The sequence below is a fragment of the Salvelinus alpinus genome, chromosome 3 (genome assembly GCF_045679555.1).
Source record: "Salvelinus alpinus chromosome 3, SLU_Salpinus.1, whole genome shotgun sequence".
NCBI classification, from domain to species: Eukaryota; Metazoa; Chordata; class Actinopteri; order Salmoniformes; family Salmonidae; genus Salvelinus; species Salvelinus alpinus.
This window is the reverse complement of record NC_092088.1, coordinates 90,921,767-90,947,352: the sequence shown is the minus strand read 5'-3', so window position 1 is coordinate 90,947,352 and position 25,586 is coordinate 90,921,767. Positions and strand designations below refer to the sequence as shown.

Sequence of the window (25,586 nt, the reverse complement as noted above, 5' to 3'; positions counted from 1 at the left end):
TACTAATTTGGAGGGAAGGTGTGTTTATTTATTTTTTAAATGTAGGGGGGGGGGGGGGTCTCCTTGCTGGTGTTTTCAGATCCAATGGAGAATCCACAGAATCCCTGTGGGAGGCAGAAACAGGCAGAGAACTTTTCCGTGCAACAATGTCTCTGGAAAACTTCCACATTATTTACAGGATTATCCGCTTCAATACCCGAGACACCAGACCAGCTCGGCAGCAGAGAGACAAGATAGCTGCATTCAGGTCAGGGTGTGACAAGTGGTTGGACCGCCTTCCCCTGTTTTACAACCCTGGGCCCAACGTTACTGTTGATGAGCAGCTTATGCCATTTAGGAGCCGCTGCCCCTTCAGGCAGTACATACCGTCTAAACCTGCAAAATAAAGAATCAAGATCTGGGCTGCCTGTGATGCTGCTTCATCATATGTGTGGAACTTGCGAGTGTATACGGTGAAGTCAATTGGAGTAGCCCCTGAGAAGAACCAAGGCATGTGGGTTGTCCTGGACATGACACAGGGACTCCGTGGCCACAACATCACATGCGATAACTTTTTTACTTTGCACAAGCTGGGACAGGAGCTCCTCAAGAGGAAGCTGACAATGGTAGGACCAGAGCTCCCCCCTCAGCTGCTGAATGCACAGAAGAGGCCTATCAATCCCTCTAAGTTTGTGTTCACGGCCGACACGTCCCTAGTGTCCTACGTGCCAAAGAAAGGCAAAAATGTGGTACTCATGAGTATGCTGCATAGGGATGGGAGAATCTGTGACCAGGAACATCATAAACCAGAAATGATAATGGATTACAATGCTACAGAAGGAGGGGTGGACAAGACAAGCTGGTGACTGGCTACAGCTGCAAAAGAAGAACCCTCTGCTGGCCACTTGTAATATTCTTTAAACATCTTGGACGTACGCGTTTGTCATCTGGATGGCGTTGAACCCAGATTGGAACAGAGGGAAGCTCCAGAGGAGACGGCTCTTTCTCGAGGAGCTGGGCAAGGCATTTGTAAGACCTCAAATCCAGAGGAGACAACATATCCCAAGGACCCCAGCTTCTGCAGCCATCATGAGGAGGATTCAGGAAGAGGATGCTGGTGCCCCATCCGCCCGACACACAGAACCAACAACTCCAATACCGGAAGTGTGAGTGATATTGTTGCATGTGTGTGTGTCTGACTCTCCTACCTTGGCCTGCTGTAACTATGTATGTGAGTGAGTGAGATGTTAGTAAAATTCCTGAACTAAGTGTTTTCATCATTCTGGACTACAGCCGGTAGCAACAAGAAGAAGCTCTGTGATATGTGGACCCAAGAAGGACAGGAATACAGTACACATGCATCAAGTGCAAGAAATACATTTGCAACACACACACAGTAAAACTCTGTCCCTCATGTGGCGTGTAGACCATCCTTAATTTGTGCTCAATGGGGCTCATTTATCATTTCCATAAAATACTGTAGGAAAATGTGTCCTTCCAATGTGTTCAGTTCAAAGCAATAAACATCAATTGTGATGAAAACATTGTTTCATTTATATTTGTTCAAGATAAACATGATTTATTCCACCCATGTCTTGATTATAATTGATTTTTGTTTATTTTTGTTTAAATGGCAAATATTAACCATGTATGCTGTCTATATTGCTTGTAATTGATATAAGTCAACATCTAAGTATTAAGTATTTTTACATAAATTGTTATGGCTGTAATGTTTTAAAAACCCAATAATGTTGTGTGTCCATCAGACCCGTGAACATTGGGTGAATAGTATGAACACCACACAAGGGTTAAAAACACTGAGAAATTGGCCCTGGCTACTGCTAATATGATAGAGAACATTGGGATGGTGTAGTGCTGCTTCTTCACTACTATCATCACTAGTGTCCACATGTTGTATGATAGAACAGAAGGAATGCTATGCTAGTCATAGTGCTACTTCTTCACTAAACACTATTTCCTGTTGTTTTGTTGTTTGTTGTCCCACAGACCGATGAACGAGCCCCATACAGGGTTAACTCTGAAATGTGCCAAATGTGGCGTGGTGTCCACCACTGCTCTCTCTGCAACTACAGCCAGTAATGCCATGTAAGTTCTCTCTTACAGTACATCGATGCCTGGCGGTGGGAATTCATGAGATTAGCTGTGTGTGTGTGTGCATGACTGGTCTGATGGTCTGTGTGTCTGGACCAAGACTTTGGAATGTTAACCTATAGTACTGGGCAGTCAGACAGTAATGTTAGACCTATAGTAGAGTACTGGGCAGTCAGACAGTAATGTCTTGCATGTCAGAGAAACAACAGAACACTAGCTGGTAACTCTGGCCAGGCAGTAATGTCTTCTATCTACAAGAGAGATCACTGTAGTAGTCTGGCCAGGCAGTAATGTCTTCTATGATCTGATGTGTGTGAGGTGGTAATGTAGACACTTACCTTAACCTCTATCCCCTTTCTCCCCCTCTTTCCCCTCTCCCACCCTCTCCTTCCCTTGCCCCTCTCTCCCCCCCCTCCCTCCCGCCCCCTCCCCTCCCACCCCCTCTCTCCCTCCCCCTCTACTCTCCCCTCCTCTCTCCCTCCCTCTCCCATCCCCCTCTACTCTCCCGCCTCCTCTCTCCCATCCCCCTCTACTCTCCCCTCCTCTCTCTCCCGCCCCTTCCCTCCCTCCCTCCCTCCCTCTCTCCCATCCCCCTCTACTCTCCCCTCCTCTCTCCCTCCCTCTCTCAGGGCCTCTCTGTGGAGTTCCTGTGTGGTTCTGCCTCTGCTGGCTCTGACCTGGATGTCTGCAGTGCTGGCCATGACAGACAAGCGCTCCATCCTATTTCAGATCCTCTTCTCTGTCTTCGACTCGTTGCAGGGCTTTGTCATCGTCATGGTGCACTGTATCCTGAGGAAAGAGGTAAGGAAGAGAGAGGGAAGAGGGAGATAGGAGGGAGAGGGACAAGGAGGTATTGGGGAAGTGAGGGAAGGAGAGGGGGAGAGAGGAGGGAGGTATTGGGGAAGTGAGGGAAGGTGAGGGGGAGAGAGAGGTATTGGGGAAGTGAGGGAAGGAGAGGGGGAGATAGAGGTATTGGGGAAGTGAGGGAGGGAGAGGGAGGTATTGGTGAAGTGAGGGAAGGAGAGGGGGAGGGGGAGAGAGGAGGGAGAGGGAGGTATTGGTGAAGTGAGGGAAGGTGAGGGGTGGAGAGGATGGAGAGGGGGGTATTGGGGAAGTGAGGGAAGGAGAGGGATGTAGAGGAGGGAGAGGGAGGTATTGGGGAAGTGAGGGAAGGTGAGGGAGGGAGAGGGAGGTATTGGGGAAGTGAGGGAAGGTGAGGGTTGGAGAGGAGGGAGAGGGAGGTATTGGGGAAGTGAGGGAAGGTGAGGGGTGGAGAGGATGGAGAGGGAGGTATTGTGGAAGTGAGGGAAGGTGAGGGGGAGAGAGGAGGGAGGTATTGGGGAAGTGAGGGAAGGTGAGGGATGGAGAGGAGGGAGAGGGAGAAAGAGGTATTGGGGAAGTGAGGGAGGGACAAAGGGAGGTATGTATGGGTTAGGGATAAGGGGATACTCTTTCAGTAGGATTCTGTTCATAGTGCACAACATATGAAAATTACCCCCCAAAAATACTTTCCAACAGGATATAAAAATGAAGGTTTCTTATTGGACCAATTCAGATAGAATCACCCCATTTTACCCATTTTACACTTGGTGCCAAATGAACATGCTCTAGGTCACACCCGGTGTCACAATGTTTGTTGACCCTTATACATGTTTAATCCCTCTTATCTCTTGTAGCCCCACACACACACACACACACACACACACACACACACACACACACACACACACACTTCCTATTTCCCGTTTGGCCCTAACTACAGTATTTATTAGGAGATTAGTGATCTGGCCCAGATTAATTCCAGATGTTTTGTTTACAGTGGCTTGCGAAAGTATTCACTCCCCTTGGCATTTTTCCTATTTTGTTGACTTACAACCTGGAATTAAAATATATTTTTGTGGCGTTTGTATCATTTGATTTACACAACATGCCTACCACTTTGATGATGCAAAATATTTTTTCTTGTGAATCAAACAAGAAATAAGACAAAAAAAATAGAAAATTTGAGCGTACATAACTATTCACCCCCCCCAAAGTCAATACTTTGTAGAGCCACCTTTTGCAGCAATTACAGCTGCAAGTCTCTATAAACTTGCCACATCCAGCCACTGGGATTTTTGCCCATTCTTCAAGGCAAAACTGCTCCAGCTCCTTCAAGTTGGATGTGTTCCGCTGGTGTACAGCAATCTTTAAGTCATACCACAGATTCTCAAATGGATTGAGGTCTGGGCTTTGACTAGGCCATTCCAAGATATTTAAATGTTTCCCCTTAAACCACTCGAGTGTTGCTTTAGCAGTATGCTTAGGGTCATTGTCCTGCTGGAAGGGGAACCTCTGTCCCAGTCTCAAATCTCTGGAAGACTGAAGCAGGTTTCCCTCAAGAATTTCCCTGTATTTAGCGCCATCCATCATTCCTTCAATTCTGGCCAGTTTCCCAGTCCTTGCCGATGAAAAACATCCCCACAGCATGATGCTGCCACCCCCTGTCAAGTGTCAGTTGTGCAGAGGTGAGGACGGAGTCAGGCGCAGGACACAGAACTGAGTAAAATAACGTGCTTTACTCTGAAAAAATCATCCACGCAGGGATAACAAACCCTAACACAAAAGACTAGCACAAAACCAGGAACAATCACGCACAAAACATAATGAGAACAAGAGGGTTAAATAGGGAAATAATAATAACGTAATGGGAACCAGGTGTGTACAATCAAGACATAACAAATGGAAAAAGAAACGTGGATCGGTGGCAGCTAGAAAGTCGGTGACGACGACCGCCGAACGCCGCCCGAACAAGGAGAGGCACCAACTTCGTCGGAAGTTATGACACCACCATGCTTCACTGTGGGGATGGTGTTCTCGGGATGATGAGAGGTGTTGGGTTTGTGCCAGACAAAGTGTTTTCCTTGATGGCCAAAAAGCAACATTTTAATCTCATCTGACCAGAGTACCTTCTTCCATATATTTGGGGAATCTCCCACATGCCTTTTGGTGAACACCAAACATGTTTGCTTATTTTCTTCTTTAAGCAATGGCTTTTTCTGGCCACTCTTCCGTAAAGCCCAGCTCTGTGGAGTGTACGGCTTAAAGTGGTCCTATGGACAGATACTCCAATCTCCGCTGTGGAGCTTTGCAGCTCCTTCAGGGTTATCTTTGGTCTCTTTGTTGCCTCTCTGATTAATATCCTCCTTACCTGGTCCGTGAGTTTTTGTGGGTGGCCCTTTCTTGGCAGGTTTGTTGTGGTGCCATATTCTTTCAATTTCTTAATAAGGGATTTAATGGTGCTCCGTCGGATGTTCAAAGTTTTGGATATTTTTTTTAACCCAACCCTGATCTGTACTTCTCCACAACGTTGTCCCTGACCTGTTTGGAGAGCTCCTTGGTCTTCATGGTGCCACTTGCTTGGTGGTACCCCTTGCTTAGTGGTGTTGCAGACTCTGGGGCCTTCAGAACAGGGATCATGTGGCAGATCATGTGACACTTAGATTGAACACAGGTGGACTTTATTTAACTAATTATGTGACTTCTGAAGGTAATTGGTTGCACCAGATCTTATTTAGGGGCTTCATAGCAAAGGGGGTGAATACATATGCACGCACCACTTTTCTGTTTTTTTAAACTTTTTTTAAACAAGTTATTTTTTTCATTTCAATTCACCAATTTGGACTATTTTGTGTATGTCCATTTCATGAAATCCAAATAAAAATCCATTTAAATTACAGGTTGTAATGCAACAAAATAGGAAAAACGCCAAGAGGGATGAATACTTTTGCAAGGCACTATACATCACTTTCCTGTTAACCTGCCCCTCCCCTTTGGAAAGTAGCTGTAATCACTGTGAGCAAGGGTCAAGAGGTTACAGCAGAAACAATTGAGCATGTTTTCAGAAACTAAAATACACATTATATATAATATTATACTCATGTCAAGTGCTCTAATGCATCACTTTCCTATTAACCTGCTCCTCCCCTTGGAATGTAGCTGTAATCACTGTGAGCAAGGTCAAGAGCAGGAACAATAGAGGATGTTTTTACTCTCTACTGTCATGGCCATAGCCTGTCAGAAACTAAAATACACATTATATATCATATTATACTAAATGTCAAGTGTCTAATACTACTTCTATGGTGCTTGGCTTTCCCCAGGTCCAAGATGCTTTCAGATGTCGTCTCAGGAACTGTCAGGACCCCAGAAACTGTCAGGACCCCCTCAACGCTGACAACACTGGAACTTTCCCCAACGGTCATGCTCAGATTATGGTACGATAACACCAGCACTGTATAACCCTCAACCCAGTGGTGGCTGGTTTGCATTTTCAATGGGGAGGACGGGCTCGGGGTAATGGCTGGAACGGAAATAAATGGAATGGTCTCAAACACATCAAACACCTGGTCTCCATGTGTTCGATACCATTCCAGTTAATTCATTCCATCCATTGTATGTACCGTCCTCCCCTCACCAGCCTCCTCTGCGCTCAACCAAAGCCTATACCTGCTTTTATATTTGAGACAAAGGAGCAGATCTACATGTTCACGAGTAAAATGTGAATTGATGTTGATTAGTCTGAAATGGCACCCTATTCCCTATATAGTGCACTATTTTTGACCAGGGCCAATAGGGAATAGGGTGCCATTTGGGACACTACCCAAGTAAAAATTCCACTTAAATGGAGGTTAGGATTTGCTTCTAACAGCTGATTCACATTATAGGGCTGAACTGAACCGTACTGTGCTGGCTCTGGCTAGGAGACATTCTTTTCACATTGTCCTTTCCAGTATGTTTCCAGCAACTGTGGTGGATGCCTAACCAGGCCAGTGCAGTACGGCTCGGCAGGGATCGCCTTGGCTCAGCTCAGTGTGAAAAGGGTATAGTATTACATACCCTCAAGACAAGCCTTCATAGCAGGGTTGGGGTCCATTCCATTTCAATTCAGTCAATTAAGGAAGTAAACTGAAATTCCAATTCTGCTGGTTGGGCTGGATGAGGCATTGTTACCCGTCGTTTTACAAATACTGTATCTGCTTTAGTTCAAATGTAATTACACACAGTGTAGACCAGCACGTGGCCCTGGCCCCTGTAATAAATCACACACATGCACAAGCACACACACACACTTTAATAAATGAGATCCATTTTCCATTTTCCAACTTCCTGGATTCATTTTGATTGAACTCATTTGTCACTTTCGTCAAGCGTAAATTTTCATCATTTTACCAAGCCCCCTCTCCATTGTCACGCACACACACCTACGCACGCACGCACGCACGCATACACACACACACACACACACACACAGTAATAAAGCACCAGTTGTTTGAATGACCTTTGTAATGCCACACCAAATCTCTTGATCCAGCAGAACGCCAATTGCCAACGACCTTCGCTCATCATAACTATCGTCTGATCTCCCCAACGTTGTATTCTAATATCCTCCTACTCAGATTGAATTCATTTCCACTGTTGCAGAATGGTGTGTTGGCTGTCGGGGTGCCCCCGGTTCAATAGAATCATTTGCAGAGAACAAACAGTGATTCGTTCCCAACCGCTGTTTTAGTGCTACAAATCCCCTGTTATATGCAGGCGTGTTGCTATATAGTTGGGAACGGAGCAGGGAGAATAGGACCATTAACTTGACAGTAACGGACCCAAACTGGGAAAGGAAACAGATAGATGCAATGAAACTCCTCCTATATAATGATGGCATGTTTCATCAGATGTCAAAGAGCTTGCTATTGGGATTGTTCTATTGACTTCATTCACCTCAACACTGCATGTGGCTGGAGTTGTTCTAGGTTTCCTTTATGATGTCATAGTGGAACAATCATCTCGGATCTTAAACCATGCTACAATATTAAAGTTAAAAGAAATGCTGTGTTTATATGAGGGTGAACAAGGCAAGACAGACAAAATGAATACAGTGAGCAAAATAAGAATATTGTCATAGAATGTGTATCATTTCACAAAACCAATTCAAATAGACCCAAAATAAAGTTCAGGAAGTCCAAATCCCAAATAGAATCCCAATGAAAAATAGTCCCAAAGTCAATGAAAAAGTCCAAATTAGAAATCCCCCTCATTCAAATAAAAATACAATCAGCAGGATAGATCTCACCGGATGGTTGAGGGAGAGGGAAATCCGGCCCTGGGTAGATTTCCTCACAACAGCTCAGCTCATCTTACATATAGGAGTAAAAATCAACAATAACAAACTAAAAGAATTCCCTGGAATGGATCAATCTAGGTTGCTTAAAAGCACAGGTTCCTTAATTGGGGAGGATGGGCTATAAGTAATGGCTATAAGTAATGGATGGAACGGAATCTATGGATTGGTATCCAACACATCAAACACATGGATTCCTTGTGTTTGATGCCATTCCATCCACTCCGTTCCAGTTATTATTATGAGCTGGCCTCCACTCAGCAGCCTCCTGTACTTAAAACGTTTTCCACACAAATAGAACCTCAGCCAGTTACACGCCAAACATTTCCCCAAACTGCTACTTCTTTCTTAAAGGGACATGCCCTATTAAAGGGATAGTCCACCAAAATTTGCAAATAAGTCAGTCAGAACTGGCAGATACATAACATAACAGATACATAACATAACAGATACATAATATAACAGATAAATAAAATAACAGATACGTAACATAACAGATACATAATATAACAGATACATAACATAACAGATACATAACATATTCATAACTTAACAGATACATAACAGATATATAATATAACAGATAAATAAAATAACATATACATAATATAACAGATACATAATATAACAGATACATAACATAACAGATACATAACATATTCATAACTTAACAGATACATAACAGATACATAATATAACAGATAAATAAAATAACAGATACGTAACATAACAGATACATAATATAACAGATACATAACATAACAGAAACATACCATAACAGATACATAACATATTCATAACTTAACAGATACATAACATATACATAATATAACAGATACATAATATAACAGATACATAACAGATATATAATATAACAGATACATAATATAACAGATACATAACATAACAGAAACATACCATAACAGATACATAATATAACAGATACATAACATAACAGATACATAACAGAAACATACCATAACAGATACATAATATAACAGATATATAATATAACAGATACATAACAGATATATAATATAACAGATATATAATATAACAGATACATAACAGATATATAATATAACAGATATATAATATAACAGATACATAACATAACAGATACATAACAGATATATAATATAACAGATGCATAACATAACAGATTCATAACTTAACAGATACATAACAGATATATAATATAACAGATACATAACAGATATATAATATAACAGATACATAATATAACAGATACATAACAGATTCATAACATAACAGATATATAATATAACAGATGCATAACATAACAGATTCATAACTTAACAGATACATAACTAATACATAATATAATGTAACAGCATGAAAAGGAAAATACAAGGGTTTGTGCTATTACCTCACACTTGTGGCAGTGTCACAATATATGACATTTTGTGTTGTGTCAATGCTAAAATCTATGTCTGTATTTTCACCACTGTTGTCTTTTCTCTCCCAACAGACGGACTTTGAGAAAGACGTTGACATCGCCTGTCGTTCAGGTAATAACCAGATGGTGTCATATTCAATTAATGAGCTCCTGATTACATTGCCTATTGAAATTAAAGCCCTAAAAAGAGGTTAGACACAATGGGGGTAAAAAACAACATAAAATAACTTCCCAGGTTGCGTAACAGCACACCATCCACACTGGACGCCTGCTGGCTTAATAATCAAAACAGGCCCATTTGATGTGAGAACAGGTCTGCATCCCAAATGGAACCCTATTCCCTATATAGTGCACTACTTTACCTATGGGCCCTGGTCACAGGTAGTGCACTGTAAAGGGAATAGGGGTGCCATTTGGGACATAGACGAGGAGTGATAGAGGAGGCTTCAGTGGAAACAAGAGAATTTCTTAGGTGTCAGAAAGCCGGGTAGCTTTCTGTGTGGGATGAAAAGCATTGTTTGATATCAAAGGGAAGGGTAAGATAGAGAGTCGTGAATTTGAATAATAATGACAGCGCTTATCATTTTAAACATCCCTTTGTAGTTGTTGTTCATTAACAAAATGGCCGATGGGAAAGCATTGCACTGTAGCCCTGGTTTCATTGGTTTTGTTGATGACTCATGTTTAAAGTATTGCGTTTTTAAGCGTTTTTTAGAGTCTTTTGATGTAAACATGTTGTGTTTTTAAGAGTGTGTAAGGTGTCCAATCACAAACACATATTTTGACCAATAGGTAAATGTTCATTGTGTAAATACTCCTCTAACAAAACCAATAGTTCTAACCTCATGTCTCTATCATAATCCGTTCAAAATTGATTGTAGTTTTTACCCTTGTTTTTTATTTTAAACGTAAAAAATAATCATTCAGCTCGTGTTATGCTAATTTAGCTATTTGCGACCCGCAGAAACAACTTGGAAGACGATGACCACAAAATATAAAAATCCTCACAAGTTTTGTCGAGAAATTATTATGGGATGTATAAGGTTATGAAATCTGACTTCTAGGATGTAATGTTAATGATACGTCAGAGAAAGACCCCACGGAACCATTCAGAACATGAAGAACCATATTTGTCTTGTTTTTGAAACGAAAAGCACCTTTTTTGAGGACAAGTACATTAGAGTGTCTAGTTTGAGAAACATACACCTCACAAGTCCTCAACTGGCAGCTTCATTAAATAGTACCCACAAAACACCAGTCTCAACGTCAACAGTGAATAGGCGACTCCGGGATGCTGTCCTTCTAGGCAGAGTTGCAAAGATAAAGCCATATTTCAGACTGGCCAATAAAAAAAAAAGATTAAGAACACAGACACTGGACAGAGGAACTCTGCCTAGAAGACCAGCATCACGGAGTCGCCTCTTCACTGTTGACGTTGAGACTGGTGTTTTGTGGGTACTATTTAATGAAGCTGCCAGTTGAGGACTTGTGAGGTGTATGTTTCTCAAACTAGACACTCTAATGTACTTGTCCTCAAAAAAGGTGCTTATCTTTCAAAAACAAGGACATTTCTAAGTGACCCCAAACTTTAGAACGGTAGTGTATAATTACGCATGTTCTCCCTGTGTAGCCTACTCCAAGTAGAACAGAGTAGACTGATAAAACTGCTTTCATTTGGTGAACTGATAAAGGGAACATACCATTTTCAGATGAGGCATATAATTAGAATAGATCATTACAATAGAATGGACCGCCCTGTTCTTCTTTCACACTTGGTGATTACATCATTATTAATTGTTCGCTTCCCCTCACTCATCAACTCCCCCATACTTTACTTTATTTATTTAATTTGTTGTTATATGTGTGAAATTAGTTTTGGTATATTTTAGGTTCAGTTTTCAGGCAATCGTGGAGTGATTATCAGCTGGGCAACGGGGGAAAACTTTTCCAAAAAATGACATGCCTTCTTAAAACTGGTTATAACTCTAGTTCTGTTGTTGATATTAAGACTTAAAGACTTAAAACATGGCAGACTAATATAAAAATGTATAAATCATGAGCAATCAAAATGACTGCTTTAGCGGTTCTAGTGTTTAGGATAAAAGTTATGAATAAAAATCCAAATTCTGTTATCTATCGGGAATACTTTCTGGAATAACACCAGGAATATATACCAGGAATTCATACCAGGAAACAATAATAACTGTGCCAAGAATATATACCAGGAATAATCCCTCGCCTGCCTGCCCATCCCTCTGGCCATGGAGTCATTCCACCTCCACCACCCTGTACCTCTACCCCAACCCCTCCCTCTCTCTCTCTGCACCACTGTCTATCTCCCTGCTCCACTCTGTGGTGATTCAGGCTGAAAACAAAAAGGGAAGTGTTATGTTTTCTGTTTCTGGCCGTGCTGCTCTGGGCTGGACACACACACACCCACACACACCCACACACACACACACACACACACACACACACACACACACACACACACACACACACACACACACACACACACACACACACACACACACACACACACACACACACACACACACACACACACACACACACACACACACACACACACACTGCTGACCTTGTGTTCCCCTTGCAGCCTGTTGGTTTTCAAGCAGGCAATTCCCCTGTGGAGGATTCAGAAGGCCAAGATTAAAATGGCCCCAAATGCATCCCAAATGGCACCCTATTCCCTTCCTAGGGCACTACTTTTGACCAGGGCCAATAGGGACCAGCGCCCATAGAGCTCTCATCAAAAGTAGTGCACTATGTAGGGAATATGCTACCATTTGGGACGCAGACATCATCTCTGCAGCGGTGGAGAGAGGCACAGAGAACAGCAGTACAGGCTGTTCTGTTCCCCCAAAACAGAGGGGATTTCTGACTTCTGACAAGGGAGCTTTACAACAAAAAGCTAGCCTCTCCTGGTTTTGTGTCTGAGATTTTGGGGGTTTTCCAAGGTGAACCAAACTTTAATAAGATAAAAAGGTGTCGTAGGTATCCTGGATTTCAGGTCGAATTTGAGGAAAGTCCTCCTCAGAGGCTTGTCGGCTCTGTACTTAGTTATATCAGGAACATCTAATCCTCTATAGTGGCTCTTTTGAAGTAGTGTCCCTGTGTCCTATTTGAAGAGATCGGTAGTTAAGTTTTGTCTATTTCTTCCCAGCTGTATGAGGAAATAGTCATTACACTGTAAAATGGACACATCCGGTTCATTGTTTCAATGTGTACCAAGTGTCCTGGCATTATTATTTCAATTCTGTGTTTTTACGCATATTCATCAAAAGGAAATGTAACAATGGTCTGAAATCTGCAACAATGGTCTGAAATCTGCAACAATGGTCTGAAATGCAACAATAATCTGAAATCTGCAACAATGGTCTGAAATCTGCAACAATGGTCTGAAATGCAACAATAATCTGAAATCTGCAACAATGGTCTGAAATGCAACAATGGTTTGAAATCGGAATGATTTAAAATAAGCATACAATGAGAAATAAACAGATCATACAGAACAGACTGACATTAGTTCTCAGTATGGGGCATTCATTCCCCACTAACCACCCTGTCTGTCAGTATGGTGCATTCATTCCCCACTAACCACCCTGTCTGTCAGTATGGTGCATTCATTCCCCACTAACCACCCTGTCTGTCAGTATGGTGCATTCATTCCCCACTAACCATCCTGTCTGTCAGTATGGTGCATTCATTCCCCACTAACCACCCTGTCTGTCAGTATGGTGCATTCATTCCCCACTAACCACCCTGTCTGTCAGTATGGTGCATTCATTCCCCACTAACCACCCTGTCTGTCAGTATGGTGCATTCTTCCCCACTAACCACCCTGTCTGTCAGTATGGTGCATTCATTCCCCACTAACCACCCTGTCTGTCAGTATGGTCCATTCATTCCACTAACCACCCTGTCTGTCAGTATGGTCCATTCATTCCACTAACCACCCTGTCTGTCATTATGGTGCATTCATTCCCCACTAACCACCCTGTCTGTCAGTATGGTGCATTCATTCCCCACTAACCACCCTGTCTGTCAGTATGGTCCATTCATTCCCCACTAACCACCCTGTCTGTCAGTATGGTCCATTCATTCCCCACTAACCACCCTGTCTGTCAGTATGGTGCATTCATTCCACTAACCACCCTGTCTGTCAGTATGGTGCATTCATTCCCCACTAACCACCCTGTCTGTCAGTATGGTCCATTCATTCCCCACTAACCACCCTGTCTGTCAGTATGGTCCATTCATTCCCCACTAACCACCCTGTCTGTCAGTATGGTCCATTCATTCCCCACTAACCACCCTGTCTGTCAGTATGGTCCATTCATTCCCCACTAACCACCCTGTCTGTCAGTATGGTGCATTCATTCCACTAACCACCCTGTCTGTCAGTATGGTGCATTCATTCTCCACTAACTCCCCTTTCTCTCCTCTCCACAGCTCTCCACAAAGACATGGGCTCTTGCCGCGCGGCGACCATCACCGGTACCCTATCCCGCATCTCTCTGAATGACGAGGAGGACGAGAAGGGTCCCGAGGGGCTCAACTACTCCACCTTACCCGGCAACATCATCTCCAAGGTGATGATCCAGCAGCCCGGCATGCACATGGGCCCCATGGGCGACATGGGTGAGGGCTGCCTGGGCGACAGCGTGTCCGACATGCGCCGCACCGTCTACCTGTGCACCGATGATGCTCTCCGTCAGTCCGACCAGGATATGGGCGGGCACGGGCATGGCGGGATGGGCAGTGGCCACGACATGGGCAGCATGGGCGGTATGGGTGGTATGGGCGGACATTCACCCCAAGGCCAGATGATGGAGACAGACTACATCGTAATGCCACGGGCTTCTGCGGCGGCAGCAGGATCTGGGAACTGTAACACACTTCCCACTCTCCTGAAGGACGATAGCTCCACCAAGATGAACATGGGCCTGGGCATGGGAGATACGCTGCCCCACGATAGGATGATGCAACACTACAAGATGGCACCGGACTTCAACATGAGCCCGACGGGGATGGGCGGGATCGGGGTCATGGAGCACATGAACATGGGGGTGAACATGGATCAGAACCTGCACCAGCAGTACGGGTCAGGAGGAGGACAGGAACACATGCAGCAGAACCTTCCCTTTGAACCCCGAACCGCTGTCAAGAACTTCCTGGCTGAGATGGAAGAGACTGGAGGGCTGTCGAGGAGCGAGACGGGATCCACCATATCCATGAGCTCCTTAGAGGTAGGCTGGAGTGGAGAAGACTGTTGAAGTGTTGGTTTAACCTTAGAGGTAGGCTGGAGTGGAGAAGACTGTTGAAGTGTTGGATAACCTTAGAGGTAGGCTGGAGTGGAGAAGACTGTTGAAGAGTTGGTTTAAACTTAGAGGCAGGCTGGAGTGGAGAAGACTGTTGAAGTGTTGGATAACCTTAGAGATAGGCTGGAGTGGAGAAGACTGTTGAAGTGTTGGTTTAACCTTAGAGGCAGGCTGGAGTAGAGAAGCCTGTTGAAGTGTTGGATAACCTAAGAGGTAGGCTGGAGTGGAGAAGACTGTTGAAGTGTTGGTTTAACCTTAGAGGCAGGCTGGAGTAGAGAAGCCTGTTGAAGTGTTGGATAACCTTAGAGGTAGGCTGGAGTGGAGAAGACTGTTGAAGTGTTGGTTTAACCTTAGAGGCAGGCTGGAGTGAAGAAGACTGTTGAAGTGTTGGTTTGACCTTAGAGGTAGGCTGGAGTAGAGAAGACTGTTGAAGTGTTGGATAACCTTAGAGGTAGGCTGGAGTGGAGAAGACTGTTGAAGTGTTGGATAACCTTAGAGGTAGGCTGGAGTGGAGAAGACTGTTGAAGTGTTGGTTTAAGTAAATAAAGGTTTTGTTTGTTGTTATGTTCCAGTAAGAGATTGTGACAGAGGTAAATACAGAATTAATGTGTAGCTGTGTTCAAGTGAGAAGATTGTCACGTTGTTGCCGTAAAATAAAATGGGCTTATTTTGTCATGGTTAGAATGTTATTTAGTGTTCATTAATATAATTATATAATTTCTATAGTATTCAGAAGTTAATGACCCCTCATGTTAACAGACTGTCTAATTATCCACAATATGTTTGTTTTGTCTTCAGAGAAGAAAATCGCGCTACCAAGATATGGACTTTGAAGTAAGTAAACTTACTGGTTGGCAAAGTGCATGCTTCAGGCTTTTGTTGTTACACTGAGCATTTGTGTTTGCCCTACCCTTTAATTCACTACTGTTGTTACACTGAGCATTTGTGTTTGCCCTACCCTTTAATTGTACTACTACCTTGTGTAGCTCTTAAGCTTATTGGAGTAACATGGTTTTGACACAAAACAGATGTATTGATGTGTGGCGTAGTTAAGGTGAAAGCAACGCTGTCAATCTACAGGGCAGCCAGCCAATCTCACCCGCTCTCATATTGTTCCCCCTCCATCTCCTACATACATCCGTTGGCTATGAGTTGATTTGAAAACTGTTACGCTTTATAAAGTCACATGCACATTTCACACCTGACTTTTGCACTTTTTCTATGGAAAATATGACATTGGCTGACAGCCCAAGACACAAATGTCTCACACCACTTTTGTGGGTTTATTCCATTTCTACATCAAATTTTCTGCATAAATGCGAAAGGTAGATTTGATAATAAAATTTGCCATAAATTAAATGTAATTACTCAACTGGCTTACATTATATGCAAAAAATCCTTGAAAGACATTGGCCCCTTTAATATGTTTTAGGCTTGCCGTAATACCAGTGGCAGATGAAATGCTATTCAGAAAGGTGCACGGGTTGGAGAGGATAATACATTGCATTATAATCTCCATCCTATTATTGGCTTTGATTTCCAAACCAAAACGAACCCCTTGCCATTGCAGAAAGTCATGCACACCAGGAAAAGACACATGGAGCTGTTCCAAGAACTGAATCAGAAATTTCAAACCCTGGATCGATTTCAAGACATACCAAATATGGGCAGCATGGTGAGTAATAATACCAGGAACAGGAAATCAGCAGTAACAGGGAATGGTGAAGGAAGAGATGATGATTGGTCAGCGGTCGTCTGTTGTAGACCAATTACAGAGCTGGAGAAGATCCAGGTGGGGTGATTGGTCGAAGCTGGTAGTTGTCGACCAATTAGAGTACAAAACAAGATAATGTCAGGATAGATAGTCTTTTTTAGATGTCCATCCGCTCAGCAGCACACGTAGTGAGTCATTGAGCAAATTAACAGATCCAGTGACATGGCCCTATACCTAACAGGCCTGCCAGCTGCTGCTGGTGAGGGGGTTCAGTGACATGGCCCTATACCTAGCAGGCCTGCCAGCTGCTTCTGGTGAGGGGGTTCAGTGACATGGCCCTAGACCTAGCAGGCCTGCCAGCTGCTTCTGGTGAGGGGGTTCAGTGACATGGCCCTATACCTAGCAGGCCTGCCAGCTGCTTCTGGTGAGGGGGTTCAGTGACATGGCCCTATACCTAGCAGGTCTGCCAGCTGCTTCTGGTGAGGGGGTTCAGTGACATGGCCCTATACCTAGCAGGTCTGCCAGCTGCTTCTGGTGAGGGGGTTCAGTGACATGGCCCTATACCTAGCAGGTCTGCCAGCTGCTTCTGGTGAGGGGGTTCAGTGACATGGCCCTATACCTAGCAGGTCTGCCAGCTGCTTCTGGTGAGGGGGTTCAGTGACATGGCCCTATACCTAGCAGGCCTGCCAGCTGCTTCTGGTGAGGGGGTTCAGTGACATGGCCCTATACCTAGCAGGTCTGCCAGCTGCTTCTGGTGAGGGGGTTCAGTGACATGGCCCTATACCTAGCAGGTCTGCCAGCTGCTTCTGGTGAGGGGGTTCAGTGACATGGCCCTATACCTAGCAGGCCTGCCAGCTGCTTCTGGTGGAGGGGGGGACTAGTCTCTAGTTGAGAGACTCTGTCTGAGAGAGGGTAGGCATTATCTCATTTAGGCAGTCTGCAGATTCACTGGCTCCTTCTCAATAAATCTTTCCATATTTCCTTGTATCCTATATCCTCGCCTCCTTCTCAACCATATTGAAGGAGACGGTCCAAAGTCCCTCCACTCGGACAAGGATGCAAGGAATCGAGAAAAGGATCCTGCTTGGCGCTCTTTACCACCACCCAGCAAATTGGGGGGGGGGGGGTGGCAAGGTTAAGACTATGTATCATAGATGTATTGAAAAGAGCCACTGTGAGATGGTTGTCTGTCGTGGTAGTCCATCTGAATTAGAGTCCATTCAAATTCAGATGTGTATCATTCAAGACACCGGACATGGTCAGTCAGGATTGATCACTTCTGAGTGAATGCTTTCTGCATTGCTTTCTGCACTGTATCCTGGGAATAGGATACAGACAGAAATTGGCCTGTTGACCAAAACACACTCAGGCCTATTGTTGTGTGAGAATAGTGTCAGCTCTGCGGCATGCAAGTAGCAGGCAGGCAGTTAGCCCCTCGGCCTGCCATGTCATGTAATCCTCTCTGTCTTCTCTCACATTTCAATCAGCCCCACTGCACAGTGTAATTCTCTGCTTGTTGCTTAGTAACCACCACAAGGACATTTATATAGAAAACTACATCCTTTGTTTTCCTTCTTTTTTTTCTGGAATAAATGTACTGCAGTGCTGGCTGGGCTGGCTGAATAAATGTACTGCAGTGCCGGCTGGGCTGGCTGAATAAATGTACTGCAGTGCCGGCTGGGCTGGCTGAATAAATGTACTGCAGTGCCGGAGGGGCTGGCTGAATAAATGTACTGCAGTGCCGGCTGGGCTGGCTGAATAAATGTACTGCAGTGCCGGCTGGGCTGGCTGAATAAATGTACTGCAGTGCCGGCTGGGCTGGCTGAATAAATGTACTGCAGTGCTGACAGGGCTGGCTGAATAAATGTACTGCAGTGCTGACAGGGCTGGGTGAATAAATGTACTGCAGTGCTGGCTGGGCTGGCTGAATAAATGTACTGCAGTGCTGACAGGGCTGGCTGAATAAATGTACTGCAGTGCCGGCTGGGCTGGCTGAATAAATGTACTGCAGTGCCGGAGGGGCTGGCTGAATAAATGTACTGCAGTGCCGGCTGGGCTGGCTGAATAAATGTACTGCGGTGCCGGCTGGGCTGGCTGAATAAATGTACTGCGGTGCCGGCTGGGCTGGCTGAATAAATGTACTGCGGTGCTGGCTGGGCTGGCTGAATAAATGTACTGCAGTGCTGGCTGGGCTGGCTGAATAAATGTACTGCAGTGCTGACAGGGCTGGCTGAATAAATGCACTGCAGTGCTGACAGGGCTGGCTGAATAAATGTACTGCAGTGCTGGCTGGGCTGGCTGAATAAATGTACTGCAGTGCCGGCTGGGCTGGCTGAATAAATGTACTGCGGTGCCGGCTGGGCTGGCTGAATAAATGTACTGCGGTGCTGGCTGGGCTGGCTGAATAAATGTACTGCGGTGCTGGCTGGGCTGGCTGAATAAATGTACTGCAGTGCTGGCTAGGCTGGCTGAATAAATGTACTGCAGTGCTGGCTAGGCTGGCTGAATAAATGTACTGCAGTGCTGGCTGGGCTGGCTGAATAAATGTACTGCAGTGCTGGCTGGGCTGGCTGAATAAATGTACTGCAGTGCTGGCTGGGCTGGCTGAATAAATGTACTGCAGTGCTGGCTGGGCTGGCTGATTAAATGTACTGCAGTGCTGGCTAGGCTGGGCTGGCTGATTAAATGTACTGCAGTGCTGGCTGGGCTGGCTGATTAAATGTACTGCAGTGCTGGCTAGGCTTGCTGAATAGCCGGCAGGCTCCAGAGCTACAGACAACATTAGTGACCATTGTGTATTCCCTAACTGCATAGTAACAGCTCCGATAGCTCGCTGCCCTATTTGCCTCCCTACTAGTCTCTCTGTGAGTGTCAGTGCGAGTACATCCACATTATGGGAACAGAATGGCACACAGTCAGACACAGTGGAAGCTCGTCCTCTAGTCCCTCTTCACCGTTCTTCAGACAGAAGGGAACGCACTATTCATTTGAATTCTTCCATGATATAACCATATTATTCACATTTGAGATACTTATCATTACATTACCTTTTGTTACTTACACTTCTCATAGAACCATTACGCCATTAATATGCTCTACCAGAACATTAGTTGAGGTGATCAATGCATAGAGGCCGTACCGCATGATTCAAAGTCTCTGCATAATCCATTGTTTGGCTATACTATATAATAACTTTCATGGATAATCCATTATAACTTTCATATTAATGTTTATAAATGTTTTAAAGTGATGAAATTCAAATGTATTTATAAACAGTTTATTCATGGTTATTCATGAAAGTTATTATTAACCAATGTTACCCAATGTTTAAGAAGAAGAAGAACCGTGAACTGTAACCAGTGACAGTGAGGCATGCTCCCTTCTAAGTAATAACCCTCACATATCCCTGTATATATATATACCCCTGACCCTATCCTATATATTACATATAAAGTACATATGGTATAACATATAGTAACAATTTATAGTGAACCATGTTTAGTGACTGTAAGGCATGCTACCTGCTATGTCCTGCTATGTCCCTGTCCATACCTGCTGCTAACCTGTCCCTGTCCCTGTCCTCCCAAGGACAAGGCCATGGCCAACAAGAACCCCTGGGAGAGCTACAACCCAGCCTGTGAGTACCAGAACTACACCAGTATGAATGCACTAGACCCTGACCCCAAGGACTCTCTGGAGATGACCGCAGCAGAGTGGGAGAAGTGTGTCAATCTCCCCTTAGACGTCCAGGAAGGAGACTTCCAGACAGAGGTCTGATCTGATCTAAACAAACCAGGAAATGAGTCCAAAATGGCACCCTATTCCCAATGAAGTGCACTACTTATGACCAGGTCCTATAGGCCTCTTTTTCACCAGTACCCATAGGGCTCTGGTCAAAAGTAGTGCACTATATAGGGAATAGGGTGACATTTTGGATGCACTCCAGGAAGGAGACTTCCAGGAAGTAAAAACCAGGAAGAGGATAACCAGGAGAAAAATGATATCCAGGACATGGAGGAAAGGGGAAAGGATGTATTTTGCACTGAAAAAATGGACAGACTGTCCTAACAGCCTTGGCCTAGTACATATCTGGATTCTAAAGGAGTATGACAAGGACATGATGTGCCAATACCATTTAAGAGGAAAACGCAGAGGACAGGAGGAAAAAAATACAACAAAAAATACAACAAAAATCATCAGTGTTACTTTTTGTATTCTCACTAGTGTACTTAGTGCAGCGGGCCAGCCAGGTGGGTGTACAATATTTACCATCATGTGTTTCAGAGTACCCATGGTAAGAAGAATTGGTTTCAAAAAGGTGAAAATCTTTCTAGATGAATAAACCTCAAAAGCTAAATGAAGACATAATACCATGTCGATCCCAGCTTCGTTGGATCCAGTTTTATATTTCACAAAACTGGACCCTGGAAGCACAATGTATATATTTATGCAGGTTTTTAAAAAGTTTATAACAAGTCTGTTTGGCCATTACTATACTTTTTACTTTATAATATAAAAAATATATATGAGCGAGAGTGGCAGGCAAAGAGGATTTTTCTGTCATATAAAAATGAATGTTTGTCAAAGCTACATTCTTCATTGCTTTAAATGCAATAAAGGTAATACTCACTTTTATACGAATAATATATTTCACAAACTTTAATACTGCAGAATCTTGCTTGAAGACTCTCGGCTAAAACTCTCTCATCTGCAGACCTGTATAAAATATTTAAAAATGAAAAATGTTGTATGGTGTAAATAAACTTTTGTCTACATATGTTTTACTTGTGCCAATTTATTTTAATGAGAAAAAAATGCCAACTTGATCAAGCGTTATAGCGTTATAAAATGTTAACATTTGAACAAGGAATGTAAATAAAAGAGGAAATATGTTCGTACTGCTTCAGAGAACGTGTCAAGTCTATCTGGTGGTCATGCCTTTGTCAGATGTATTGCTCTTTAAACCAACAGGTTCTCCTCAGAAGCCCCGTTTATACCTTGTGCTAACATGCGTCCATTGTTCTGATCTTTTCCACATTCTGATTGTGCCCAAATTTTTAGACAGGTGTAGACGCATTGTGAAAGACGCATTGTGATCTTATTGTGATCAGATCTTCCTGACCAATTCCAGAGGTAGTCGGGGTGCATTGTGTCTGGATATCTTACAAGTGGAGACAGATCTAAAGTCATTGACAGGTGGCATGATTGACTTATGGCACAATATGTCTTAAAACAAATGCATGTATCTTATTTTGAAAAAATATTTGTGAAATAATTTACATACAAGTATACCTGTTTACATTGCAGACACTGTGGATGGATCAGAGACATTTTAATACCATGTGTAGATGCGACAAACCTTGATCAGATAGTGATTGTATCATATTGATCAGATCACGAAACCTACATGCTAGTGCAAGGTGTAAACAAGGCTTATTAAGATGTATTCCATCTGGTTCTGCCATCTTTGCTTTGCTTTTGACCTTCCATTAACAAACCCACATTAGGTTGGACAGAACGAACAGAACGTACATGTGAAATGAAAGAATCCATCCATAAGTTCAGCGTGATACAAATGTAAAGGCAATGTTTCCAGCATTAGCGGAGACTTGGAAAGGGGGATACCTAGTCAGTTGTCCAACTAAATGTATTCAACTGAAATGTGTCTTCTGTATTTAACCCAACCCCTCTGAATCAGAGAGGTGGGGGGGGGGGTCCGCCTTAATTGACATCCACGTCTTCGGCGCCCAGGGAACAGTGGGTTAACTGCCTTGCTCAGTGGCAGAAAAACAGATTTTACCTTGTCAGCTCGGGGATTCGATCCAGCAACCTTACGGTTACTGGCCCAACGCTCTAACCACTAGGCTACCTACTGGTTACTGGCCCAACGCTCTAACCACTAGACTACCTGCTGGTTACTGGCCCAACGCTCTAACCACTAGGCTACCTGCTGCCCCATCAGACTTCATTCACGGTAAACGCTGCATATGTCAACTCAATGGGAAATTACCTTTACATTTATATCTGTAACGCTTGAGCCACCCAGACTGAGTAGAGACCTACGTTACTCTGATACCTCTGTAGTAGTTCTGTAGTTACACTAGTAACAACATTGTATTCATGTTGTTAGCGTGTCAAAGACATGAGTGAAGACATTATACTGTACATTGATATACAGTGGTGTAAACCTATGGAAAGAACAGAACATTGATACAAGGTAGTGGAGACCTACAGTTACTGTTAGGACCAGTCAGAGAGATACTGAACAGAACATTGATACAAGGTAGTGGAGACCTACAGTTACTATTAGGACCAGTCAGAGAGATACTGAACAGAACATTGATACAAGGTAGTGGAGACCTACAGTTACTGTTAGGACCAGTCAGAGAGATACTGAACAGAACATTGATACAAGGTAGTGGAGACCTACAGTTACTGTTAGGACCAGTCAGAGAGATACTGAACAGAACATTGATACAAGGTAGTGGAGACCTACAGTTACTGTTAGGAACAGTGAGAGATACTGAACAGAACATTGATACAAGGTAGTGGAGACCTACAGTTACTGTTAGGACCAGTCAGAGAGATACTGAACAGAACATTGATACAAGGTAGTGGAGACCTAGTGGAGACCTAAAGGGTCAAATGAAATCAGTTATCACATCTCAGTGGAATCCTACATCGTGAGCATATTGTATAGTTTCTTTAGGAATGAAATAAAAAAATGACTGGCAGATTTCTGTCATTATTTTAAATATAGGAAGACAGGCGACTTAGAGCAGCTTTGAATTGCAGTGCAGAAGTGGATGTCCCCAATGACTGGCCCCAGAGCCCTTCCACTCTGTCTTCACTGTCACTGTCCTCTGAAATAAATGTCAGGGGTTGTAGATTAGTAGTCTTCGCTGCCCTCCTTTAATCTGTCACCTCACCTCTTATTCTCCCTGTGTGTCAGTCTAGCAGCCTGCATCATCTCTCTCTCTCTCTCTCTCTCTCTCTCTCTCGCTCTTATGTGCATGCGCTGTGCCTCCAGAAGGTTACCTGGATAAGATCAGGCAGATTTGGCTCGGGGACTGATGGGAAGGTTGTGTGTGTTTGTCTCTGTGTGGGGGGGGTCTTGTTTGTCCTGTCTGATGGGCCCGGTCTGGCCTAGCCTGCATTACGACAGCAGACACTGAAAGAGCATCAGTGTTACCTCTCAGGGGAACAGACATCCACCCACCAGCAGGAGAAGGAGACAGAGGAAGAAAAGGAGGAGGAGACAGAGGAAGAAAAGGAGGAGGAGAAGGTGAGCCTACATCATTGAAAGCCTGCCAATCTGATGGTGGAGGAGGAGGTAGAGGAGGTAGATGAGGAGGAGGAGGGAGAGGTGGAGAATGAGGAGGAGGTAGAGGAGGTAGATGAGGAGGAGGAGAGGTGGAGAAGGAGGAGGAGGTAGAGGAGGTAGATGAGGGAGATGAGGAGGAGGAGGAGGAGAAGGGAGAGGTGGGGGAGGTGGAGGAGGGGGAGGAGTGTGATGAGGAGTGAGAGGAGGAGGAAGAGGATGTGGAAAAGTCATATAGTCCTCCTGTGGCTGTACCTGACAGCGCTCGACCTCCTCAGGCCCCGCTGGAGGGGATGAAAGCCCAGGCTAAATTAAAGTCATCTCTCTTTGTCCCCCACAACAATGATCTCCAGCAGCCGGCCACCCATTTAAAACGGTGATCCAAAGCTCACCCCACTGTCATCGACATATTCCCCTGGTGTCCAAAACCCTCAAAGCTGTTCTTCCCAGCCTAGAAGTCCCCAACTTTTGATTGACAGACATTAGTATGCATTAAAGTCACCATAGATCTAGTGGGAGTTCCCTATGTAATGGCCAGATCACAGGAAATTGTCTGTTAATTCTGCCCTACATGGGCTTATTCTATGTCACTTTTGAAAATAGGTAGTCCACTCTCTTCAGCATTAAATCTTCAAATTAAAACTGATTTATTTTGGTGTTCAGAATAGGAATTTAGGTTTCCCAGTATTTTAGAAGGGGATTGAGAAAATGTTTTTTCTCTTATACACATGGATTGGTTGTACAGGTAGTGTACAGGTAGTCTACAGGTAGGTTACAGGTAGTGTACAGGTAGTCTACAGGTAGTCTACAGGTAGGTTACAGGTAGTGTACAGGTAGTGTACAGGTAGTGTACAGGTATGTTGACATATTCATCATAATTATACACCTTTTCCACCTAATTCAACAATCAGCCATGGCCTCTGGATCAGGGTTTCCTTGGGAAGAGGATACATGTTTCAGAGTAGCTATGATATTCTACTTTCTGTCCGATTAGGTGCTAGAAGAAATAACACTGTTTTACCAGAGCGCCTTGTATTCTTCAAAGAAGCCTCACTGTCATGGGTTATTTTCTGTCAGAATGGAAGCCACTTCAGCCAATGGTTTTTATCCTGAAATAAACAAAGACGTTTCACTGCACATTTGGATCCCTGATGAAACGTGTTATTTACTACACTCCATTAATTCATCACTGTTCATTGGCCTAGTTTAATACCAGTCATCTGTGGCTGTCAAAACACACACACACACGGACGCGCGCAAGCATACACATACACATACACACACACACACACACACATACACACACACACACACACACACACACACACACACATACACACACACACACACACACACACACACACACATGCGCACACACACAATAACACACACTCACCCACGCACGAGCACACACACACATACACACACTCACGCACGTGTGCACACACACACACCCATGCACGTGCACACACACACGTACGCACAAATACACATACACACACGGATGGACGCACGCACGCCAGACGCATGCACGCATGCAG

General features: G+C 44.0%; 1 protein-coding gene across 13 annotated transcripts in view; it reads left to right on the top strand.

Annotated features, from left to right (window-relative positions):
* adgrb3 (adhesion G protein-coupled receptor B3) overlaps nucleotides 1–21,625 on the top strand; it is a 368,383-nt gene extending 346,758 nt beyond the window's left edge. For 8 of the 13 annotated variants that reach the window (XM_071394475.1, XM_071394470.1, XM_071394468.1 and 5 more), the window contains 9 exons: nucleotides 1,987–2,085; nucleotides 2,721–2,892; nucleotides 6,234–6,347; nucleotides 6,864–6,953; nucleotides 9,741–9,780; nucleotides 14,142–14,938; nucleotides 15,809–15,844; nucleotides 16,581–16,685; nucleotides 20,313–21,625. In XM_071394475.1, coding sequence (XP_071250576.1) covers nucleotides 1,987–2,085; nucleotides 2,721–2,892; nucleotides 6,234–6,347; nucleotides 6,864–6,953; nucleotides 9,741–9,780; nucleotides 14,142–14,938; nucleotides 15,809–15,844; nucleotides 16,581–16,685; nucleotides 20,313–20,501 — 1,642 coding nt within the window. In that variant the 3' untranslated portion in view covers nucleotides 20,502–21,625. The remainder of the gene's footprint in view (nucleotides 1–1,986; nucleotides 2,086–2,720; nucleotides 2,893–6,233; nucleotides 6,348–6,863; nucleotides 6,954–9,740; nucleotides 9,781–14,141; nucleotides 14,939–15,808; nucleotides 15,845–16,580; nucleotides 16,686–20,312) is intronic. The other 5 variants (XM_071394472.1, XM_071394477.1, XM_071394474.1 and 2 more) reach the window with 3 other exon arrangements.
* Nucleotides 21,626–25,586: the final 3,961 nt, after the last annotated feature.